General features: G+C 43.4%; 2 protein-coding genes across 2 annotated transcripts in view; both read left to right on the top strand.

Annotated features, from left to right (window-relative positions):
- LOC307020598 (regulator of G-protein signaling 21-like) overlaps positions 1–24,990 on the top strand; it is an 86,993-nt gene that overhangs the window by 52,877 nt on the left and 9,126 nt on the right. The window lies entirely within an intron of this gene.
- On the top strand, positions 606–8,214 carry rgs18 (regulator of G protein signaling 18). Its single transcript, XM_079652059.1, has 5 exons — positions 606–850; positions 1,325–1,429; positions 1,622–1,683; positions 3,251–3,417; positions 4,992–8,214. Exons 1-5 carry the CDS (start codon positions 729–731, stop codon positions 5,244–5,246), a joined length of 711 nt encoding a protein of 236 aa, XP_079508185.1. The 5' UTR covers positions 606–728; the 3' UTR covers positions 5,247–8,214.

Genomic DNA, 24,990 nt, shown 5'->3' with positions numbered 1-24,990 from the left:
TGATATTTTTAAAGACAGATTTTAGTATTTCTATAAAGGAGACATCACATATATCTAGTACCCATTCCACTGTGTCACAGAGAATTTGTCTTTCTTCATTAAGGCGCTGATGTTCTGGAAAGAGCAGAGCCCACAGTCGGCACAGGCACATTTTTATTATTTAGACCATTTCATTCGGTACATCTCTGCAGTATCTAGCCTTGCTTGTTGGGCAAGTGGAATTGCTGAATAAAGAAAATGCCCGGGATCGCACAATTAAAGTAAAGCTCAAAATGATTAAATCAACAACATTAACCGAAACCATTGTAATAGTGACAGTGTACAAATATTACAAAATCTACCAAAATCCCGTAGTTGTTTTTAGGGCCCTTATATGTTATTAGATCATAATTACTTGAGGACAATGTGTTATTGTATAATTATAAGATATAACCTCACGCAAAAACAAACAAAACAGCAAAAAAACACCCATGGATGAGCCGGCTGTCTTTTTCAAATTTCTAAGGAAACAGTTGACAGAATGTTGGAACCAGGGGCTTTTCTGTATCACTGATGGAGCTGTTAGCTGCAAGTGGTAACACCATTACAGGAAGTAGAGCAAAAGGTATGGGAAATGAAATGCGAGCAGGTTTTATAAAAGACGAGATGGTTCACCGCGTGATGGGTTAAAAAATTCAGAGAGCTATTTGTGGTGTGCCGCTTTGCACAACAGATACACACAAAACAGCATGGAGACGCTTCTTTTTCTATTTCCTCAATTCAACTACATGGCCCCAAAGGAGGAAGCGTATTTCAAAATGTTTGGTCCACAACACTCGCAGGCACCAAAGATGAAGGACGATTTTAGCAGGTTGGTGTGTGAAACTCAGCTGTTTTCTATTGTTTACTTGTTTTAAGAGGAACTCATTTCATAGTCTGTTTTAGTAAATGGAGAAAAACAAGTGAACTTTTGTCATGAGTAGAGATATAGCAAGTTTCTTTGTGGTCTCTTCTTACTAAAAAGCAACATAATACTGCGTGATCTAATGTTTTTATATAGTACCTGGAAATGAGTGCAGTTGGTACCATTTAAGGATGATAGACTTCCAAAAGCTGTCCTCCATGATGAGTCTCTCCATGAACACGCTTACAAGCTAGACTTTTCTTCCAATTTGTATTGGACCACAAAGACATTTTGTGTAATTTATGGCACGTCTTATAAGGCACTTTAGCAACGTGTCTGCGAGGAGTTATTCTCTGATAAGTTGCTGATTTGGTTCACACTGCGACAGTTTAAGGGGCTGACAGTTTGTGGAACTTGATGTATTTCCTCCTGTATTCGCAGACAGAAAGACAAGGAGAGGAAGAGCCGACTCAGCCTTTTTCTCACCAAGTCGGGCTCTCATGAAAACGTCAGTCCCCATAAAAAGACAAATACGCCACCCAACAAGTAAGGCAAAATGCATTTATATCAAATATTGTGTTTGTCAAGTATTACTCATGTTTAACATCGGTTTCCAGTACCCTCCATGACTCATTGCACACTGGTAGCAACATGGCATGTAGACGTGTCAAAGCATACCTCAACACTACTTGCTGCATCAATAGGGAAGAGCTGAGCGTATCTCTGATTTTCTTGCAGCATCTCACCAGAGGCAGCTTTGCAATGGAGCGACTCCTTTGAAGAACTGCTGAAGCACTCAGGTCAGATTAATGCCCAAAGGTTCACTAGTACGTTGAGGCAAATTGTTGCACAAAATGGTGTCTTCTGCCCTCAAACTGTTTGCTACATTTGAATTGTTAACTGATAAGAAGTGCTAGGGGCAATCAATAGTTAATGGAGTGAGAAGTGCTAGTTTCACTACATCTTTTAATGTTTGTCCGCACAGATAGCAATACAGAAACTGTGCAACTTCCTCATAAGCACAGAAGTTGCATTGTAGTGTCACTTTGAAACACTGTGAACCACTGAATGTGCTCATTTTGGAATGGTTTTATTGATAGCATTCAAGATTTATAATACTATAAGTATAATTATGCTATTGAAGGGTTATGTTATTGCTCAGTTATTGTTACAGTTGGCCCTTTTTAGTGACTTTTTAGAGGAAGGAACAGAGGTGGAAGAAGTATTCTGATATGTGTGCAGTACAAAGGGTACAATTTTGATTGTGCGCTAAAATACTCCCTCTTATATGATGTTTCAAAATTAATATTACTGATACATTAATGCATATGTTTCTTCTAAAAGCTTTTGATTTATGAGGGTTGCAAATTGTAACTCCATCTACACTCCATATTCAGCAAATGTATCCTCATACAGAATTCATACATTATGATATCTTACAAAAAGTAATTTTTCAATTACCACTCCTTACATACATGCAGTCTTTACAAAATAAACTTCTGTCTCCACAGGAAACAACTTGGTTAGGTTTTTCTGTATTTTAGGTTAAAATAACTAAGTCACGTAGTTACGTGACAAGTAAGTCAATGTTTAGGTTAAAATAGCTACTGAGGGGGCTTTACGTACTGTAGGTACAGAAGTTGCATGTCAACTAAATAAATTATGGTTTCACACTCACGCAGAGCGGTCTGGTGTTTTTGGACCCTCCTTCTACCCTGACATCATACCTACATGTAAAACCCCTGCTCTTTTTTCGTACAATTTCCCAAATAAATAGAACAAATATCATAACCATATCAACACATATGAGATATGTTATCTAAATGTAATCAAAGCCAAAAGTCAGACAAATGTAATGAAGTAAAACATAATTCAGAATTCATATTTGTATTGTGTGCCTGTGAGATGTTTACGTTCTTTAATGTTCATGAGGTCTTTATTTTTCTCTTACTGCCTGTTGCAGTTCACCCTCTGTCTGAAACCAGAGCCCATTCTGCTCGGATTTTTTAGCTGGCCGGCTCTGTTTTGGTCAACCGCTTAGAGATGTCCCTTAGCCTTTAGAAGCGCAAGTTTTAGTGACTATGTTACGGAGGTAAACAAAGGAGTCTAAACTTTGGGATTTTAGCCTGCTTTTGCAGACAATTTACATGCACAAAAGCCTATATAACATGCTACAGGAAAGGGTAACCGCCAAAAAGCATAATGGGGCCCCTTTAAATTCAACCAGTGGTCCTTAACACATCCTGATAATCTAATGTGAGCTTTGTTTACCCAAAGGTACTGACAATATCAATTTTATGATGAACAGTAGTGGGTCTTTGTATTGTGTTTATAGTAAATAACATTGTCTTTGTTTCTCTTCATCAGATGGGGTGGAAAGCTTCTCTCAGTTCCTCAGGACAGAGTTCAGTGAGGAAAACATAGAGTTCTGGTTGGCCTGTGAAGAATACAAGACCATTGATTCTGAGACCAAGCTGCTGTCCAAAGCCAAATATATTTATATGGTTTATATTGAATCGGAGGCGCCTAAAGAGGTACGGCATGGCATTTATATTAATCATAAACTGTGTAGATGTAATGCTGCATAATAGGCTATTATGTTGAGCTGCAAAGGCTCTACAACGCATTACCTTTGCCTTTGGCTTTTGGAATGCTGTTGGAGGTTTGAAATATATATGTCATTATATGAAAATAACAGTGGGTGAATTCTTAAGCATTGCATAGTCATGAGCCTTCAGCGGTTTGACCTTTGCGAACAATCGTTAGGAGCAACCGCTCGCTGAGGTCATGCATGTAGTGCAAAGCAGCTCAGGTTATTTCTGTGTGACACAGTCGCAGTTTCGAAGGTTTCCGTTCCATGCAGGGATGCTGCGACCAACATGCGATATGCTTTCATGACCTGCAGTGGATCTGACCGTTGAGAGTGTGCTGTCTGGTTTGTGGTTTCCATAGTCCTCTGCAGAACTGCAGAGAGCATCACCCACACACTTTCATTCTAACATGATTGCCTGTGTAAATATGAAACAAGCTGTGCTAGCTTAAAAGCATGACACAGCTTGAGTGATTTGCAGAGATATCCAAATGTAAATGAATGTAACCTTCAATATTTAAGGTGGGAGAGTTGCAGTTTGATATGCATTCATATTTGAGAGCTGTGGTAAACATTTTGTATTGCTGTGTAAAAAGCTTCATCGCTGTTATATTTTAAAAAGAATGTCTTGCCAACATTGTCCTTATCAGTATTTAAACCTACAATTCATTCACAAAATCAGGCATCAGATAATGAACACATGGGGAGCGGATGTTTGTCAGTGAATGCCTTAAACCGAATTAAGCTAAGTGACGGCCAAAACTGAGAATCTCTCCTCATCAGCTCTCAGTGTCTTTTATCACCAAACAGCAGGGTCATGAATAAAACCATATTTTAGCTTTGGCGCATTTGATTTCCCCTTTGGAAATAAATTATTGTATTCTGGTCGGGGAGAACTTATTTCTCAGGAAAAACAACATGCATACAGATACTGATTAATAAATGGACGGGCTTACTAGGCATAGGCCCAGGGGCCAAACAAGGACGAGGGCCCCTGGCCAGAGCCCAACATTTCTTGTTGTGAAGTCACGAGAAACAAAGATTACTAAATAGAGCAGAAAACATCCAAAAAGACATGTAAAACATTCAGAAAGACGAAAAACAACTAACAAGCAAATCTAATAGACACAAAATGACCGCATTTTAACACAAACAGACCAAAATGACATGCAAAACATCTACAAAGAGATCCACACTAATAAAAAAAGAGACAAAATACAACCAAAGAGAGGTGCAAAACGCCTGCAAAGACATGCAAAATGACCAACAAGATGTATCTGTTGAGCTGAAGCTCCTGTTCTTCATGTATGTAGGGGTGTATTTGCCCTGGTTATGCCCAGGGGGCTTTGTCTCCTTTTCCATCTATGCTTACATGCAATGCCTGCACTGTTATAAACCTTATCCAAATCATGACAAAAAAATGACTAAACTGTGCATCATTGTATATGGTGTATTATTTGATATAAATGTAGTTGAGTTTTCATTCATTGTGTTTTAAATCATTTTTCTTTAATTTAGGTCAACATCGACTACAACACCAAGGTGGCCATTCAGAAGGTCATGGCAAAGCCCACAATGAGCTGTTTTGAAGCAGCCCAGATAAAAATCTACAGCCTGATGAAAAAGGACTCCTTTCCCAGGTTCCTCAACTCTGACATTTATTTGGGTCTCACCAGGAAGAAAGGGCCTGGGGCCAACATGTTTCGCAGAAGGTCACGCTCCTGTGTATTCAATGACAGGGGTGAGGCTACAAATGAACCTTTGGCCTGGTAGAGATAGCATTTCAATGTTGTCCCTCACTCTGTGAAATAGATTTTTAAATAACAGATGAGTAGCATCATAATTGTTTAACCGCACTGTGCTAATTAGCCACAGGTTTGCTTCTGCAGATCGAGTGTCTTATTTGCTTTCTTTTCTAGAAATAGATGAGAATATTGTTACCACTCTCAAGGATGTAAGATGAATACAGCTACAGCCGTCTGGTTAGCTTAGCGTAGCATAAAGACTGGAAGCATAAGGAAATAGCTAGCCTGGATGTGCACAAATTTCTAGCAAAATACACCTAGCATTAGGCGTAACATGTTATAGCTCTACTGTTTAATCTATTCATTGACTGGATAAATTAAATGAGGGTAGCCACCGGGACGTAACCCATTGGTTTGCGGAGTTTGGCATTTTAGCCTTCACCGTCTTGGTTGTCTGAGACCAGAAGTGACCATATTTGAATGATAGGGTGAAGCTGAGGAAGAGCAGGGCCCTAATGAGGAACAAGCTCAAGCTAGAGCTAGCTAGCTACTGACTTGGTTAGCATTTAGCTTGAACATAAGTTCAAGCTAAATGTGGGAAGCATATTTTGTTTAATTAAAAACATGCTTTTATTACAACACAGTCTCATGGCATTTCGTGTTATAGTCACAAAATGAATCTATTGATTTGTGTTCACCAACACAATTTCGTCATTTTTTTCGTGTCACATAGAACGATTTTAAAAGCAATGTTAATAATAACAAATTAGAAGGAAAAACATATAAAAAAAAATACAGAATTCAGTATTCTGAGGCTCTTTGCCCCATTTATTTGGCAAAAAAACTCCGACATTATACAATTTAACACTAGAACCGCCAGAGCTCGCTGTATACCTAAAACCGCCAACGGGTAAAATGTACCCGCTATAGATTTTCAAGGTACAATGTTCTTTTATTTATCATACAGAACAGTGAGTTTTGATCGCACAGGGATAAAACTTATACCAATAGAATCTGTGGACTCTCAGCTTTTCATATGATATAGGTTGTGGAGATAGCATGAAGTTTAAAATATCGCTAAGAGTGCTGATTTAAATACTTGATGTTAGACTTGTGTTTTGTTTTGGTACAAATCTCTCTATCTCTCTCTATCGATATATCTGTAATATTCTGTTCTATGAACATATAATTGTCTACATAAATAGATGACGCGGACTACTTCTCTCATTCCGCGTCTCCATCTTTCTTCAACCGGCACGTAACCCGCACACATGCATTACGTCCTCAACGTGAGCTCAGTCATCCAAGATCTTGTATTCTCCAAGATGTTACACTATCTATAACTATCTATCTGTCTATCTCTCTCTCTATCCATCTATCAATATATCTATCTATCTATCTCTCTCAATATATCTCTCTATCTATAAGGAACCGCAGTAGTCAAAAGGCGTTGCTATAGCAACACGTCATGTTTACGCTGCATTTTCTATGAGGTAAATATTACCCGCTGGCGGAAATAGGTATAAATGGCATTTTTTTTGGCGATTTTTTCAATCTGACTTCATATTGACAATTGTTAACAGCAGAGGGTGCTACATAACACACTTTCAGGAAAAGTCACGGACTGGGAGACTTTAATATGTTATTGAACAAAAGTTAAATACAATCAAAAAACAGCTGCGGGTAAAATTTACCCGTTGGCGGTTCTAGTGTTAGGCTTAGGGTAAGATATTGAGTAAGACCCAACCGGACAAAAAGATGTGGTGCAGGCACAAAACATATTACCAATAGAAATACATTGCTTTTAAAATCGTTCTGTTTGACACGGAAAAAATGCGAAAATCGTGTAGGTGAGCACAAATCAATAGATTAAATTAATTTAATTTCGTCACTATAACACGAAATGCAGTGAGACTGGGTTGTATATTATAAGTAAAAAAGGACATTTTGGGTTGCGGGAATTACACCGAAACTTCCCGGAGTCTTTGTTTGTTACCTGACAACTTCACAAAAATGAGGACAACAACACTCAAGAAAGATAAGCTAGCTGTATCCCCTCATTTCTGGCTAAGCTAAGCTAACTGACGGCTAGTGGACGGTTTTTATCTATCCTACAGACAATAGGTATACATTTTCTCATCTCACTCTGTTTTATCATCTTGGCATGAAAGTGAATTACCGTATTTCCAAAGATGTCGAACCATTAATATACTACCCCTCTGTACAAGAGATGACACCACTAGCCGTTCAGCCATACGAATACGTTTGAAATGTTACGAGGCAATTACTTCAGACAAATTAAAATAATGTTCACCCTCTGGCCGGATCAGAACCGAGTATTCACTTTGCACATATGGAATAATCTCTCTATTTTCTTTCCTTGGGGTCGAAATACTGCTTGTGGATTAAACCTTTATTGAAGAATTGTATGTTACTTTAAATCTTGCAAAACTTGAATGACAGGCAGTGGGATGTTTCGAGACAGAATCTCAGCTGAAGTGCCTCAACGCTACCGACAGTACCCAGTCAGCCGTACAGGAAGCCGCACTGAGGCCCCTCTCCTTCTTCAGAAGCATTACACTTCAATTGCTTTGTCTTCCAAACCAGCAATAGAACTGTATGTCCATAATTGAAATGGTAAACAGGCTAATTGTACCGTTTCTAATTAAAATGGACTAGATTTTATCCCTGGCACTGTCAAAAAACCTTTCAGTCTACCTTGCAGTGAAAGCCTGCAGCCAAGGTGACTGCAAAGCACTGAACGCTTTTAATGAGGGATTTACAGTATATTCCTCTTTATAATGAATTAAAATGTATCAATTTTCAGTCCGAAAATCCATATCTTATATGAATACTAATATGAAATTATATGATTGCTGCTTTTTCAGTTTGCTGCCATCTAATATAATTTATCTATGCTCATATGTTGCCTTGCTGTTGTAAAATGTATACTAAAGTAAAATAAACCCTTTTTTAATAAAGTCTTTTTAATGAGGGCTTCAGTGTCATTAATTAGTTTGAACCACATCTGAATGTGACAAATGGAGACATAATGTGTGCATATTAGACTAGTGGAAAATTGTTTTTATGTGTTGCTCCCTATTCCAAACCGCTGAAAAATGAATAGACCTTATCAACTCCCATTGCTCTAGCACAAAACTATTCATGTGACTGTATATGTATGCACAGGCTACACTTCTGACAAAGACAAATACATTTGAATTTGGAATGTCAGAGATCCCACTGAGTTCACCCCCAAAGTATGTGCGTGTAAAAAATAAAGGAGTTATTAACAATGTCAACTTCATAGAGAATACACACATATTAGGGCTGTCAAGTTAACTCGTTAATAATGTGTATTTGTCCTCGGCCCGCACCGTCTTTTCAGAGCCCAAAGGCTTGACGTTGTTGTTAGTTGGATGGTGGGAGAGGAGGGGGGGGGGGGGGGGGGCGATCATTTCTGATCGACTGTCGTCTGGATTTACTCTGGTGGTTTCAAGTTTCGATCCTTGAAGGGGGTGGAACGTTTTTTTCATGATATGCAAATGAGGCGATGACGTCATTTAGGGACTTCTGGCAGGCCCGGACTGGCCATCAGGAGCATCGGGAGGTTTCCCGATGGCCTGGCCTGCTATGTGGCTTGCTGGCCTGAGGATTTTTTTTATGTATGTATTGTGAACGCAACGCTGCGCAAATGTGGGTCTGACTCTGCTTCACTGAGGGTTACTGGCCGTCTACATGATTTGATGTGGCCTGCCGACATGGCCACTTTCATACAGACCATACACTAATGCCCTCGATTGGTCTCTGTGTGTCATTCAAGCTCGGGAGGGTGTGTGTGTATGTGTGGCGCGAGCGAGAGAGAGAAAGCGCGCGCACCGGTTACGTGTAGGCTAGGGGTTTCACCAACTAATCGACTAGTCGACTAGTCGACTACCTTTACCACTAGTCGGCACTGTAGGCCCTAGTCGACTAGTCGTGAAAAAAATTGAGGTAAACGAGGTGCTGCAAAATGCTCCAAAACACGTCTGACATTCTTATGTATGGCAGTACTTCAACGAAGATGTAACCAACTCCACAGTGAAGTGTCAGTTGTGTACAGCTGTACTGAAGTACAATACAAATGCATCTGCTATGCGCAACCATCTGAAGATGAGACACCCGCTGCCGACAGCTAGCACTAGCAGTAATGCTAGCACCAGTGAGCAACGGACCGGCGTCAGCACTGAACAGAGGCAAACGAACAGCAAGAAAACACGGGTCAACAGTGATGCGGATGATGAGCTACGGGATTACTGCCAGCGGCCACCGCATATCCCCACAATGGATAATCCACTGGAGTGGTGGGCAGAAAACGTGCACCGCTTCCCCCGCTTTCGAGGAGCTACCTGGCTATTCCAGCCACAAGCACCCCGAGTGAGAGGGTTTTTCCCTGGCAGGCAACACTGTCACCCAAAAGCGGTCAAGCCACCTTCCCTCACATGTCGATGCGTTGGTGTTCAAACCAAACCAAAAATATGGAAAGGTGGACGTTATCGTGGAGGACAGCGAATAAAGTGTTGCGCACTGGATTTAGGTGGCATTTATGTAAACAAGAGTTTTTTGCTGTCGATTTTGGTGAGTCCAGTTACTGTTTGTTATTTACTCAGCCATGTAACACAAATTAAAATGCAGTGTTTAATGTTACTGTATGAGTTCCAATATAAAATACAGTTGTACACCTCTCTTTGTGTGTCTTTATTATGACGTAACGATTAGTCGACTAGTCGAGTACTATCTTGAAAGATGTGTCGACTAGTAAATATTGGTAGTTGTGAAACCCCTAGTGTAGGCTATTGTTGTTGTTAGCATCTGGTGCTAGCTAGCTGCGCTAACGGATATAAGGAGCTGTTTCAACAACAAGGTGGAGGAGAGTCCTCTCCTGTCAGACTGAGAGACTGATAACTACAGGGGGGTATACTACGAAGCTGGTTCAACCTAACCTGGATATGTTTGAGTTAGCCGGTTGGCCTAATCCAAAACATACACGCTCTCGCTAAACGGTACTACGACGCCGGTTATCAAGTGGATCGTTCAAGCCAGCCGTGTCCAATCTAGTTAGGTGCGCGTTCACATGAAAGGGGTGGTATTTGGAGCATTCGACCAATCACAAACATGGAGAAGCATACTGACAGTGCAGCGTCATACTTCCTGAATGAAAAGTCAACTATAATGTTAGACATATGAAGAAGTTAAACTTTAAACATCCATGACTTAAACACTTTATCCAGGATAAAAGCCACATAGTTGCACCTGCAAGGTGAATACAGCTGGTAAAAGAAAAATAGTTTGAATGCATACATTAACAGGTTTATGATATCAATGCCCCGTCTAAGACACGAGTGGATCTGACTTTAATTGACTTTGTCTCGAGTGTTTCGTCAACTTAAAGTGTTGCTTAAAATAATACTTCTGCATACAGTATGTGACACTGTGAGTGTTGTACGGACAGATACGGCTCAGCTGACTCAGATAAGGAGATATATGATATATTATGATGTGATATGCCGCGGACTGTACTTAATGTTACTCTTATCCGGTTACTTGTGTTGTGGCAGATATTTAAGTAAGCTTTCTTAACGCTAATGTTATATTAGTCAGATTGCTCTGAAGATGGGAGGTGATATTCTATTAATGTTCACGTTCACACAGTCGGTGATTTTTGCCGGCCGTCTTTCCTGAAACGGCAGTATTTCCTTTCTCCTGTAATATGACTTGATCGCTTTAAACTCTGCACACTGAGCTCTGATTGGTCAGCAGGCAGTGGTTTCACTGAGTTGAGCTCTTAGCCTGCAACCTAACCTGCTCCGGGGCAGGTTAGCCGCACGGCATAAGTTACCATGGAGATCTAGCCTGCTAAAAAGAGAACCAGCTTCGTAGGACCGGAAACCCCGAGCTTTCCCTGAAGTTAGCCGGCTAAGCGAAAAATCCTGCTTCGTAGTATACCCCCCAGCTCTGGGGCCTCATTTATAAAGGGATATACGCTCAAAAGATTGCGTATGCCAGTTTCTACGCAATGTTTGCGATTTATAAAATACTAACTTGACGGGAAAACGTGCGGTCCTCCACCCAAACTCTAACCCATGCGTACGCACTAAGCACAAACACGGGAGAGACGAGAAACTGCGACACCGTTGGTAGAAGGAAGAATGGAGAGAAATATGTGGAAATAATACCTCTCATTTATCATATATGAAGAATTCATTTTCAAACATTGATTAAAGCCAATCTTAAAATGATTTAACAAACGCCTGTTTGAGACTCCTCAGTGCACACAAAAACATAACTGGGAGAAATAAATAAATACGGATATGTTATTTAAAACCACCTCGAATATGTTGTGTTAATGTTATGAAATGTTTTCTCATAAATGATGCGGTAAGCAGGAGGACAGAATTACGTCTAAACTGACGCCGTTTTGCTTTTCTATAGGTTGTAGATACGAGCATGGTTTTATGTTTAATACATGTTTAATCGCGTTTTATGCCATTTGCCAAGACTTGATAAGTCGCTCGTAAGACACAGGAGGTATGGAAACTAAGAGCACCATATGTGGTCAATTGTACAGCTAATAGCTTTATTAGCTTTATTAGCTTTATAGCTTTCGATCCCGTTTGAATTGTGCCATGAACTACACATATGATGTTTGTCAATTTAAAAGATCATTTTGCAAGAGGTACTATTACTGGTATGATAACAACCTGGTACAAAGCACACAGGCATCTTGTTAAAGTAAGTAAGTACAGTAAGTAAATGTATTTGTAGCTATCTGGAGGGAATACATCAGTTATGACAGCACTTACCATTAGCGACTATGGGATTTGTAGTCTTTCTAGTTGCATATTTTTCATAGTCTTATATTTCAACAGTTTTAAGACAAACTTTGAATTTTTTGACATGGAAATGATTTTTCTAAGATTGACAAACAACATATGTGTAATTCATGGCACAATTCAAACGGGATAAAAAGATAAGTTTTCTCTCTCCATTGACTTCAATGTATTATTTTTCGGAATAAGGTCCCATGATGCAGAAGTAAGTGGGCGTGACTTCGCCACTCTATAGAGTTGCTGCGGAGGGGGGGGTTTGAGATGCACAGGCTGCAGTGGAGATGCTGCGCACAGCTGATCGACAGCTGGGACACAAACCACCAAATACAAAAACATAATTCAGATCCAGTCGTCATGACTCCACTCCGGAGGGATTCCCCGATCATTTCTTACAGTTTCTCATCAAGGGGGGGTCTCCTGTCCCCAGTACAAACACACTGCCTGAGGAAGGCTATGTGTATTTTTTTTGTCATTAACCTTTTTCGGACGACTTATTTATTTATTTTGGTGAGGATCCGACCTCCATGCTGCTACTCTGGTTTGAACTGCATCCACCAAACAATATGATTTATCTCGACCTCCCCAAAATAACCAAAATCTGACGTGGTGTGAGATGTTTTTTTTAGCTGTTCTGTCGTCATTTCCTGCGATCTTCTCCATGCAGTCAGTCAAAATGAATGAATGAAAGGGCGTTTCTTTTACTATTTATAGGCAAATATGGGCGTTACGTGAAGCCCGCCAAAGCTGCAACGCATTTCGAGTCGGTTGTGATTTATAAAGGGAAACTGAGGTTACCTACTGTAACCCCAGCTTCTATGAGTAAATGGCGCAGCTCTCTAAGGCTATCGCTATTGGGTAATCCCCCTGCGCCCCCGCGCAGCACTGAAACACTTGTAGTCCACGCCCACCCGCAAGGTGGGCCCCACCCTCGGGCCTCCTTCCGGTATAAATAGGAAGGTGGCCCGGCAATCTGCTCCCATACAACATAACTTTTCTTCAGCTATTCGTAGAGCCAGTGGGGCCCCGCACTTAGAGGGCTGCGCCATTTACTCATAGAAGCTGGGGTTACAGTAGGTAACCTCAGTTCTATTTCGTATATGGCTTCGCCCTCTAAGGCTATCGCTATTGGGTTAAGGGCGAAGCATGATGTAGTCTGCGCCCCACTGGGTCCGCCCGGCACTAGAAGCACAGACATACCTGCTCAATAATACCCCCCTGCCTGATGTGCCATGTGTAATGGCTCATCACCGTACCTGGAACATAGCAAAACATGCCTATCTTCCCGACGGGGTGAAGGCTGGGAACAATACATACCGGCCGCTGTGAGAAAGTAGAGACGAAAGTTCCACCTCGTCCTGCGATCGTAGTGGGGGAACAGCAGCTCTCTGCGTGCAGACAGGCAGGAGAGCGCACAGCTGGATCCCTGACGTCACTCACTCTGACCAGGCACTCCGTACAAAGTATGTCAGAGGAAAAAGGAACATCCCTCCTATAAGAGGGGAAAAGGGCCACTCTCCGCGTGCCGAGAGGCAAGAGAGAGGCACACAGCTGGCTCCCTGACGTCACTCACTCCGACAGGACACCCAGTACAGGGTGTGTCAGAGAGGAATGGGAGACATCCCTCAAATAAAATTGAATAAACGAACAGGGGGAAGACCAAGATGCAGCCGTGCAAATATCTTCCACTCCACATTCCTCCGTGCAAAGCCGTGGAGGAGGAAATTCCTCTGGTGGAGTGCGCATTGACGTTCTCCGGGAGCTCCACCCCAGAGGAGACATGCCTGTGACACAGCCTCACACAACCTGTGTGACAGCCGCTGTGCAGACAGAGGTTGCCCGATCGAGGTCTCTCTATAGTGCACAAACAGGCGCTGAGAATGGCGCAAGGCAGCCGTGCGCGCCACTAGCAAGACAGCGCGCGCACAGGACAGAGGAGATTTAGAAAAATAGCGGGGGTAAAAACCGCGCAAGACACTGTTCCTGGGATGACAGGAGTGTTTCTTGTATCCCATGGAACTGCTGGGGGGAGAGGCTTCTCTGTGAAGTGCCTTAATGGTCTTTCATGGTGACGAGCCACGCCATCGCCGCCGCTGCCCGTGAGGCAAAAGGGCTGCGAGGGAGTTTCCACACGCTGCCTTTCACTCCGTCTCTCCTCATGAGGCACGTACACGCCCAGGGGATGAGAGGTGTGTGCATGCTGTCCAGACGAGGCATTATAACGGTGCTCGTGGTTATTATGACCGTGTGTAGGAGGCATATCTGGGACAGAGGAATGCCGCGAGTTCTGCAGTTTATAAACCAATAGGTTAAAACAGCAGGCTCCTGCAGCGAATGAACCACCTCTGGAGTGTCCCCCTGTTGGAAGAGACTCAGGGGGATCATCACGTGACCAGCTGACGCCAACGCCGAGCAGCTGCATCACGGAGAGGGCTGTGTGGGTTGTGACACGCCGGAGGAGAGCTGTCAGTTCTTCCCCTCGCTGCCGCGAGAGTCGCGCTCTCATGCTGGCTGAGTTTAACTCCACTCCCAGATAAACGATTGTCTGAGAGGGAAGAGGACAGCTCTTCTTCCAATTTATTATGAAACCCAGGCTTTGACAGATGCGATACGAGATGTACCGTCTGTAAAGCGACTTCCTCCCTGGGGCGAGCCAGCAAATAGCAGGTCGTCCAGAGGAAACACACTCTCATCCCTCCTCTGTGTAGTGGCTCCAGCCTTCTCTACACAAATGCGAGGAGCCAGGAAATATCCGAACGGCAGACGATTGTCTGGTCTGATATTCCCTGAATGGAAAACGCAGGAATTTCCTGTGTTTCGGGATGATGGGTACATGGAAGTATGCATCCTTCAGGTGGAAGTGAACCAGTCGTCCTGGTGAACACATTGCAGCACCTGTTTGATCGTCAGCATGTGGAATACTGACAGATCGAGGATGTCTCATTCCCCCAGTCTTTTTCGGGATTAGAAAAATAACGGGAGTGAAAACCCCTGATTTTCCTCCCTTTGAGGAACCCTGGAAATATCCTCTTTCAACAGGAGTTCCAGCAGCTCGGATTGGAGCGCAAGACATAGCTTCTGGGAGGACAGGAGTGTTTCCTGTATCCCATTGAACTGTGGGGGGGGGGAGAGGTGAACTGCAGGACGTATCCTCTGCTGATCAGCCTGCTCATCCATCTGTCCATCAGACACACGCGCTGCCACTCTGAGAAACACTCTAAGAGCGGGCGCATATGCTCGAGATGTTCTGTGGTCGTCATGGCAACAAGCCACGCCAGGGAGTCTCCACACGCTGCGTTTCACTCCGGCTCTCATCATGAAGCGTGTACACGCTCAGGGGATGAATGGAGGTGTGTGCAGTGCTGTCCACACTAGGCGTTATAACAGCGCTCATGGGTTATGACCGTGTGTAGGAGGCGTATCTCGGACAGAGGAATGCAACGAGCAGGCTTCTGCAGGGAGCCCTGCTGTCTACTTAATCAAACAGATTAGTGGCAGCTGGCTTAATTACCGGCTCCGCTTCCTCGGAGGCTCTCGCGGAGCCGACCAGGAGCGGGGGAGCCTCACTCCCATTTGACTCGCCGCCGGGAGACCCTGTCTCTGGGGTGGCGGGGGAGCGGAGACGTGGGACGGAGCCCCTGCAGCCGCCGGGGCGGTTGCTGTGGGCGTCTCTCCGCTTGCGGCCTCCTGTGGCCGGCGTGGATGCCGCGGCTGCTGCGGGCGTTGGTGCCGCTGTGGCAGCTCAGCCGACTGGAGCCAGCTGTACATGCTGGCGAATGCCGTCCACCTGTTCCGCGGCCGTCTTCATGAACTCCACCATGGCGTGGAACTGGGGTCCGAACAGCCAGTCAGGGCTGATTGGAGCGTCCAGTAGCACTTTTCTGGCCGTCTCCGTAACAGACGCCGCCGCGCTGTGGTGACGGAGAGGGGGAAAGCATGTTCGGCCTCCAAGCTGGCACCCTGCTCTGACTCTGTCTCCCCCGTCCGGGGGAGAGGAGGGAGGGGAGAACCGAACGGTGAACCGTGGAGGGAGGCGGGGTAGGAGTTGCTTCGGACTCCTGCCCGGCACTCTGGCCCAGGGACACGAGGTCCCGTCCGCGGGCTCGTAAGCCTGGACGGGCCAATCGTCCTCCTCGGCCACAGCAGCAAGAGTGTCCGCTCTCCGCTTCCTGTCGCCCGAGGGGAGGGGAGCGCAGTGCATGCTACCTGCTGGTTTAGAGCCGCGTACGCGTGCTCTGACCCCCGGCAGGATTCGCATACTGCTTTTATCTCTGCAGGTCATAACTCATTATAGTAGAGCGGATAACCATGAAATTGTGCACTTTTTGAAAGAAACATGAAACTTCTACCATAGTTAGTTTATACCACGAGGTTTATTTTCAGATGTGGAGGGAAGTCAGATTTGACCTCTGAGGCCCGGGAGAGGTCAAATCCAAGATGGCCGCCAATAATACTCAAAAATGCCTCACTTTGGAACCAAACACTGTAGAAAAACACTTAAGGTGTCATTTCCCACACATTTTAGGGTGCCCATTCTGTTGGTGATACCTTTGAGACCAATAGAATTCAAGAAAATGCATTTAGATCAATGTGGAGGTCAAATAATGCAAACATAGGGTGGTGAACGATGCCAAAAGATAGTTTATTTTCAAAATAATAACGGTAATGATAAGGTTAATAATGATGTCAATAACAATAATAACAATGCCAATAACAACAGTCATTGAAATAATAAGTAATTTTTTAACTGATTTATTATTTAACTTTTTAATCATCATCAAGGGACGGAGAAGTGGCTAACAACACCACAGTCCTTTCATGTCAGGATCACATATTGGTAGTGATGAAAAATCTTAACAGTCCCCAGAACAAAAGCAGAGATCTGTACACTTAAGTGCAGCTTTGACACATGAGCACCGTCCAGTGCACCCTTTCTGACAGTTACAGCGGATCAGCTCATGGCAAGACTTTGCTGCTTCAGGGAGAGTTGTCCAGAGTGGCTGCCACCCAGTGGTTTCTTTTGTCCAGCCCCAATCAGATGGCTCTGGCATCTCTGGGTCCAGGACCAGTGACTGGTTCCAAACGTTAGCCTGAAAGCAAGTACGCTTGATGTGCTGTTTGAGGGCAGCCTGGGTTGGAGGGATGTTTTCTAAACTCCTGGACTTCTGGGAGAAAAGCTGTTTCCTGGCATCATTCACTTCCATGCACTCACTCGTTCGGTCATACATGAGCACCACGAATCTTTCCAGCAGTAACATGGAATCTTCACTGACCTCACTTGGCATGCACAGGAGTTCCTGGAAAGCATCACTGACCTCTGGGAAAGACTTCCATCTCTCCCAGGCAATCTTCTTTCCACGGCCAGCAAATGCAGACACGGTGTCACATCCAGTGAAAGCGTGAAAGACAGGGAGAGTCAGGCATTGGATAGGAGTCATTGTGGCAACCATTTCATGAATAGCGATAAACCGGAAACTCGACCCAACACCAAAGGAAACCCACAGTTCATCGGGAGCTATTTTGCTAAAACAAGCCACTGCCAACACCACCACATCTGTATCAACGGTACGTATGGTCACCTTCTTACAACCTTTATGCACAGCGTCTGCCACATGCAGAAGTAGCCGGGTGTCTGCCTCTTCTTGTGAACATGGGGCAAGGCAGGTCACACATGAATCGGCAGGAGAGCAGAGGACTCCAGTTCCATCTGTTGCATACAGTTCCTTGCCCTGTGCTACTGGCAGACTTACGGCTTCTCGGGCCAGGAAGGAAAATAACTCTGTTTTGTTTTCATCACATCGAAGGAAGTCTTTCCAGTTCTTGGGCATCACAGTAAGGGGAGCCACCCTTTTCCTCTTGCCATTTCCCCTCTTCTGTCTTGTTGAAGCTTTCAGGCTGGCAGATAGGTATACATCCCAGACAAGGTCAACACGGATGCTTACCTCTAGTTGAGCAGAGATATATGGTATGAACACTGTTTCTCCATACTCTTGAAATGTTCTTGATAACTTTGGATTCAGCATTTGAACCAGAGCTGCACCATCTAGAATTACTGCATCAGTCTTAGGAACACTCTAGATTTCAAGCAGATTTGACTCCAGGCAGCGAAGCAGATCTGCTTTAACCCCGAACCGAAGTTTTCCTCCACTTGACAGAGCTGGAGGTGCTGCCTGGTTTTCGTGGGAAAAGAAGTGGTTGATGTCTCCATCTCGTGTTTGACATGAGATGTACAGCCTTGAAAAAAGACCACAGTCACTCTTCAGTGCAGCGAGTTGTGCTTTCTCTTTTGATTTGACCTTCACAGGTGGTCTGCTGAATAGTGGCAACTTTTTTTTTGGAAGAGGGTGTGTGATAGGTGTTGTACACCTTTCCAGCCTTTGGGTCACAAACTCGGTGTACTGCTCCTCACCAATGGTATAAATCCTTCTTACAGTATCAGCAACTTGGGTATCAACGATGTCTCTTGTGTCAATGACTAAAAGATCTTGGCTGTGTTCTAGAAATGGATTCCCCATCTCTTCCAGCACCGTGACAAGTGCCTTAACCTCCTTCAGGAATGTGGCTTGCACTCCAGGTTGCTGGTCATGGTGTCTAGAGTCACTGGGTCCATGCTGTTGGTGTGTTGCCTGTTCTTCAAACTCTTTAGTGATCCTGGCGATTTCTGGTCCTGCTACCATCCAGCGTCTGAGTGCTTCTGGATTGCCAGTCAGTCCGATAGCCCCACCAGAACCTTTGACCATGGCATTGTTCTGTTCATGGCACTGGTCAAGTGCCATGGCAGAGAACTGGTTGCTGGTTTTGTGCACCACGAAATGTCCAGACTTGAATTCTGCCAGGACATCTGGGTGTCTGTCCGCAAGAGTCATCATATCACGGATGTGTACGGGAAGCCATCTGCTGTAGTGTGTGTGATCCAGGGCGAACATCCAGGGCATGATCTGTGTTAGGGATTCCACGTACAGCTGGAAGTTGCCTTCAGGAATGGACCTCATGTACCGCAAAACGAGAAGCTGCAATGACAGGGTCTTATGCCAGTAGTCAAAGTGAACACTAGCCTTTGCTTGTTGTATGCACCACTCCTCAAAAGATAGACTGTCAGGTGGTATGGCATCTGTATCATCAGATATGCAATGTTCATTGTATGCTCGTTGCAGTAGTGTATAGAGGCTTGCAGCTGTGACCTGGTGTGCATGGCGGGTCTTGGTGACATGTTTGGCATGTAAGAAGGAATTTGCTGTTCTAGAACTTGCAATATCAGCCTGGACCAGAGCATTGGTCCAGCCACTTTCTTCTAGCCAGTCTCCCAGCAACTTCAACATAGCCATTTCGATGTGTAGACCACCAAACATGATCACAAAGTGATCTTCTCCATAAGTGTCTGGCCAGGTCCACTGTACTTGTTTAGCGAGAGCATACAGTGGTTGGTCAGCAGCAATGACAGGAATCTGACCAGGGTTCACATGTTGAATTGCTCTTTTTACGATTTCCATAGAGTGCCGAATCATTGCTACTGAATGTGCATTGTCAAGAAAGAGAGGTAATAATGCATTGATTGCTGCAGGAGGGATGACGGCATGGTGAACACAGGCATGGTAGGCAGACCACGATATCATGCCATCAATGGCTGACGTTTCAACAGCTGTCTTGACTTTTCTGAGCCATGCATATTCATCCTCTGTGGCGGCTGTAGAAACTAGGAGGGTGGAGGGTCTCACAGGACCTTGTACAGGTGGCACACTAAATTCCTTTTTGTGGAGGGAAGCTGGTGGCACGACTGTGTATGATGTTGGCAGAGGTTTCACTGACTTGGTGGAAGAGCCATCTTGACTAATCACTAGTACACCACGATCAGTTCCGCTTTGTGTGTGTGATGGATGCTGCATTAGTGAGATTCCAGTGCCGTGGAAGGAATCTTTGGCTGTTGCAGAACTTGGGTTATGGTCTATATTGTCCACAGCTCCTGTTGTGAACAGTCCATTACGCAACTTTGGTGGGCACACAACATCTTCCATCCTAAATTGCTGGCAGACACCATTGGCAATGTTTGATGTGACTTGCAGCAGCCTGTCATAGGAAACACACAATCCCAGGTTGAACAGTGTGTCAACTAACCCCCTACTTCGTGTAACTGCATGGATCTTGAGGGACAGATATAGAGGGAGTGGAGTTTCTCGGGTGTGCCTTGTACGTGCTGAGCTTGGTGAATCCATGTTCCGTGCCTGCTTCTTACTGTTAAAGACCATCAATTGGGAGATTGTTAGGGAAGGTTTTGTGGTGGTCTGATGCTTAATGTTTGTACCATCAAGTACCATGTTGACGAGAGCCAAGAGAGATGGTGGCACAGCCCTCTGCTGGCAGTTTTCTTGGAATGATCCGTCAAAAGAGAAAGACGAACCAAAGATTTCTTTGCGCACTACTTGTGCTGCTCGCATTAAGTGCATGGCATCACTGTCAGTTTGACAGGCTATCATGAGAGCTGGTCCAATGTCATTCTCAAAACTCAGAAGTGTGTCTCTTCCTTGTGAATGTGCCCTCAGATGTGGAAGCTCAGAAAGCAGTCGTTCTTTCAGTCTGGTGGTGTGAATCCGTTTATCTACAGTCAGACCAAGTTGTTCCAGCCTGGTCTTGTACAACTTAGCGATGTCAGTCAATTTCAAGACAGGGGAAGTGTTCTCATCACTGTTCTTGTCTTCCAGATATGCCACTAACTGTGCAAAGGCTATGCCATGTAGGCAAGTATCATCTCCATCATTGTGTTTAGATGCAGCCTGCCTGGCTTTGTTGTACAATGAAGACAGACAGCGATGATGGTACTTGGCCTCAATGGCAATCATGTCACCCTCTGCGAGCTTGGCCAACAGAGCAGTGTCCTCAAGCTCAAGGGCACACTTCCTCACATTTCTGTCAATGTTGTAGGTTGATGCATTATGCAAACCTGAGGAACCTGCAGCAGGCTCATTGCAAAAGAAGCAAGTAGGTTCTGTGGACTGTGAATGGCTGTGGGCAGATCGCGTGTGTACAGATGAGGTACTTTGTTGTTGTGCTGTAGTTAATTTCCCCCGACTTAGCTCATCATATGCTTTTTTGTTGAATTTTAGCCGACATCTCTTGTGCCACTCTGCCTTGTGTCTCTTCAAAGTGGATTCTATGCCATCTCCATCATCTAATCGCTCCAGGTTGAGGTCCATTGGCATATGCTGAAGGGTATGGAACCGGAGAAGGTCTTCTGTGAGGGATACATAGCCACTACCAACAGACTGTTTATATTTGTTTCTGAGAGGACACTGTAAAGGTTCATCTGTTTTGACTTGACAGAGGACACAAATGTCCCAGTTAGTGCTGGGGGGTGGCTTGGATTGCTTGGATAACGAGGGCTGGGTAGGGACCATCAAGCTGTGACGCTTTGACATGGTGAGGGTTAAAATTCCAGCAAGACGTGGGAATCTGAAAAGATAACAATTTAACATTGTATTAAACACTGTTGTCATTGTGTCATTCGGTTTTTGTAGGGTTAGGTTAAACCAAATGACACTTAATGACAATGATATGACATATATGTGTCATATATATATGACATTGACATAATGTTTATGACATGTTCGTGACATGTCCGTGACTGTGTTTTGTTACTGTTATGACAGGTAAAATGTTACCCAAATTTGACATAATAACCAAGTTGACATCTCTAGAAAATACTCTGTTCAATCATTAAACTACTCAGCTCAAACAGAAATGTTCCAGACTGTCTTCTACTTAAGCTAGGATAATTATTTTTGATCACGCTAGCTAGCTAGCTAGCTAGCTAGCTAGGAGTTTTCCTTGCTAGCTAGCAAGGAAAACTCCTTCCTGGCTACAGTCAAATTCAATACATTCGCATTCAAAGGCATATATTAATATTAATATTGTTTTTAATAATATTGTTTGTTCATAGTCAATCTTTTTACCTGTTAGAAATGTCCGAAGTGTCAGAAGTGGCATTTCTGAATACTTCTCACCATGTTGTCTAGCAACAACCCCTCAAATAAGTAGGCTACTGAAGCTTTAGAGCAGGGGGTTTTCAACCAGTGGTCCGCGGTGGTATTGCAGGTAGTCTGTGGAAATGGTCTAGGGGGGTCAACTGCTGATAAATCTGTGCTGAGAATGCATACAAATATCCACACACCCCATGAAATAATAACTTATAACTAAATTATACTGAGACTACAAAGAAATCAATTGAAGAATGTTCTTGGGTACATAAAAAATAAATATTTTGATATATTTTTACCTTGACTTTAACATAAATGCATTTTCTTGAATTATATTGGTCTCAAATGTATCACCAACAGAATGGGCACCCTAACATTTGTGGGAAATGACACCTTAAGTGTTTTTCTACAGTGTTCGGTTCCAAAGTGAGTCAGTTTTGAATATTATTGGTGGCCATCCCCGATTTGACCTCTCCCGGGCCTCAGAGGTCAAATCTGACTTCCCTCCACATCTAAAAATAAACCTCATGATATAAACTAACTATGGTAGAATTTTCATGTTTCTTTCAAAAAGTGCACAATTTCCCTTGATTTGAGGGCTTAACCGCTGTACTATTATGAACCCAGAGCCACATGAGGGACAACCACGGACGCAGTTGTTGCTCATGATGATTCTTAATTGCTGTGCTTCAGTAACTGTGCTGGTTTGCTGAAAAAAAGAGGGAGCAGATTGCCGGGCCACCTTCCTATTTATACCGGAAGGAGGCCCGAGGGTGGGGCCCACCTTGCGGGTGGGCGTGGACTACAAGTGTTTCAGTGCTGCGCGGGGGCGCAGGGGTATTACCCAATAGCGATAGACTTAGAGGGCGAAGCCATATACGAAATAGAACAGGCGTAGGAAGTGCCATACGCACTTTCCTCGCCGGTACGCAATGTTTGGTGAATCGCAAAGTGGCGGAAAATGTATGGACCTATTTTTTGGATTTCTACTACGTAAGCAACCTTCCCACATCAATCCTATGCATGGCGTTATACATGAGGCCCCAGGTGAGGTAAAGGACTCTCTGAGTGTTTAGAAAGTTAACTTAGTTCTCAGTTGGTCACTATTCATGTAAACACATATTCCCATTTGAAGGGGGAGTGATTAGTTAAATAAGCATGAATAATAATTTAAAAAAACGTTAACTAGGTGAAAAAAGGTAAGATAAACTTTAAAAACGTGTTGAAAGCTAAAACTAGTCTTTGCTGCTGCCTCAAAGAGGAGAAGGGGGAAACAGGTGATGCTGGTTCAGGAGCCGAGACAAACTCACAACTATAAATGAACCAAAGACAAATAAATAAACAAGTTTCAATGTTTTTTCATATTGGATATGGTATGTTATTGGTTATGGCCATGTTATTATGATTTTATGATTATTTAAATGTATACAGTTCTGTTTCATATGGGTGTAGTCTCTCTCTTTATTTCCCCCTCAAAATGCACCAGATTGATGCATTTAAGTCCAACATTTAAAAAAAAATCTTACCGGGCTTGCCCCCAAGCACCCCTAGAGGATTTGAGGTCCATCCCCACTTAAAATATGTTCACATGAATAGGTTCCTGAATAGATTTGCACATTTGTTTAAATAGTAACCCATCTCCATATGCTTATTTTTTGGTAGTAGATTTAGAGGGCTATCACTATGGGCAGCAACGCTGTAAATATTGACAAATAAATCCAGCAAAATGGCCGAAAAAACTGGTAGTGGCCTGGCTGGGTGTATAATTCCCGGCCTGACTTATTGTCCCAGTCCGGCCCTGACTTCTGCCGACTTTTCGGACAGCCAATAGCTACTTTTGCTTACTATGGAGTTGGCAACTGTTAGAAATTAAAATCAATGTTTTAATGGGGAAATGTAGTTTAAACATGCCGTCAGTTTTAATGCTCTTTTATACTGAAAAACCAGAAATTCTTATGCACAAGCAGTTAAGCTTTTATTCTGAAAATCCTTCATCTACAGTTAGCATTTAGCATGTGGCTAATATACGATTTCCTGAATAGGTGAATTTAGTAGCGAAATGATATGGAGTGGTGCAAACCGAAGCCTACTGATTTAACACTACAACTATAGATGTTGAGATACTACCATGCTGAATATTAAATGAAGGTACAGTTTATTTGAATACATTATTGTTTACAGACGAGAGTAGCATGTGACAACATCCGGAATGACCGGAAACCAAACGAGCCGAGAAGTATTGTTTAGAGCAGGGGTGTCCAAACTTTTTTCACTGAGTGCCACATACAGAAAAATATACGAAGGGCTGGGCCAGTCACTAGATGTACATTGCCTCATAAGTTAAGTTATACGTCAGGAAAATTGATCAAATGTAGGTCAATTATGCTTGATACTTGAAAATGCCTTAAGAAAAAAACAGCCTATATCACAGGTCTCCATAGGATTTCATTTATTTTGTTGGAAGCTCATCCCTCAGTTTGCTTATAATAAGGGGAAATAAGAAGGGTATATTTCAAGCTTGTTAGGTAAATAAGTTATTGGGAATTTTTTGTACCAACTAAGATTTGTTAGAAAATGTTTCCAACTTGAATTGACTGAATCTATTTGAAAAGTGGGCTTATTTTACACATACTGTGAAATATATATTTTACATATATATTTAAGAAGTACAATATAACACAAGCACAAGTTTCATTTGTTGGCCGTATTACATTATACTTTTAGAATGAGCTGAGGGCCGATTCAAAATGGTCCGCGGGCCGCATTTGGCCCCCGGGCCGTAGTTTGGACACCCCTGGTTTAGAGTATTGATTACAGCGTTTAGAATGTGTTAAATGAAAAGTGATGAAAGAGAATATGAGGAGAAACGGCGCGTTAAGCATATATTGAATGTGAAAAGAACCTATCCTCTGTTTAAATGCAATAACGGACATTGGAG

The sequence above is a fragment of the Notothenia rossii genome (assembly GCF_949606895.1).
Source record: "Notothenia rossii genome assembly, chromosome: 9".
NCBI classification, from domain to species: Eukaryota; Metazoa; Chordata; class Actinopteri; order Perciformes; family Nototheniidae; genus Notothenia; species Notothenia rossii.
Note: the sequence above shows the minus strand (reverse complement) of the source record. Positions and strands in the feature narration are given on the sequence as shown.

Coding starts and splice junctions, on each gene's coding strand:
- rgs18 (XM_079652059.1), top strand. CDS start 729: ATGGAGACGCTTCTTTTTCTATTTCCTCAATTCAACTACATGGCCCCA. Junction 851..1,324: donor ATGAAGGACGATTTTAGCAG/GTTGGTGTGTGA, acceptor CTGTATTCGCAG/ACAGAAAGACAAGGAGAGGA. Junction 3,418..4,991: donor AATCGGAGGCGCCTAAAGAG/GTACGGCATGGC, acceptor TCTTTAATTTAG/GTCAACATCGACTACAACAC.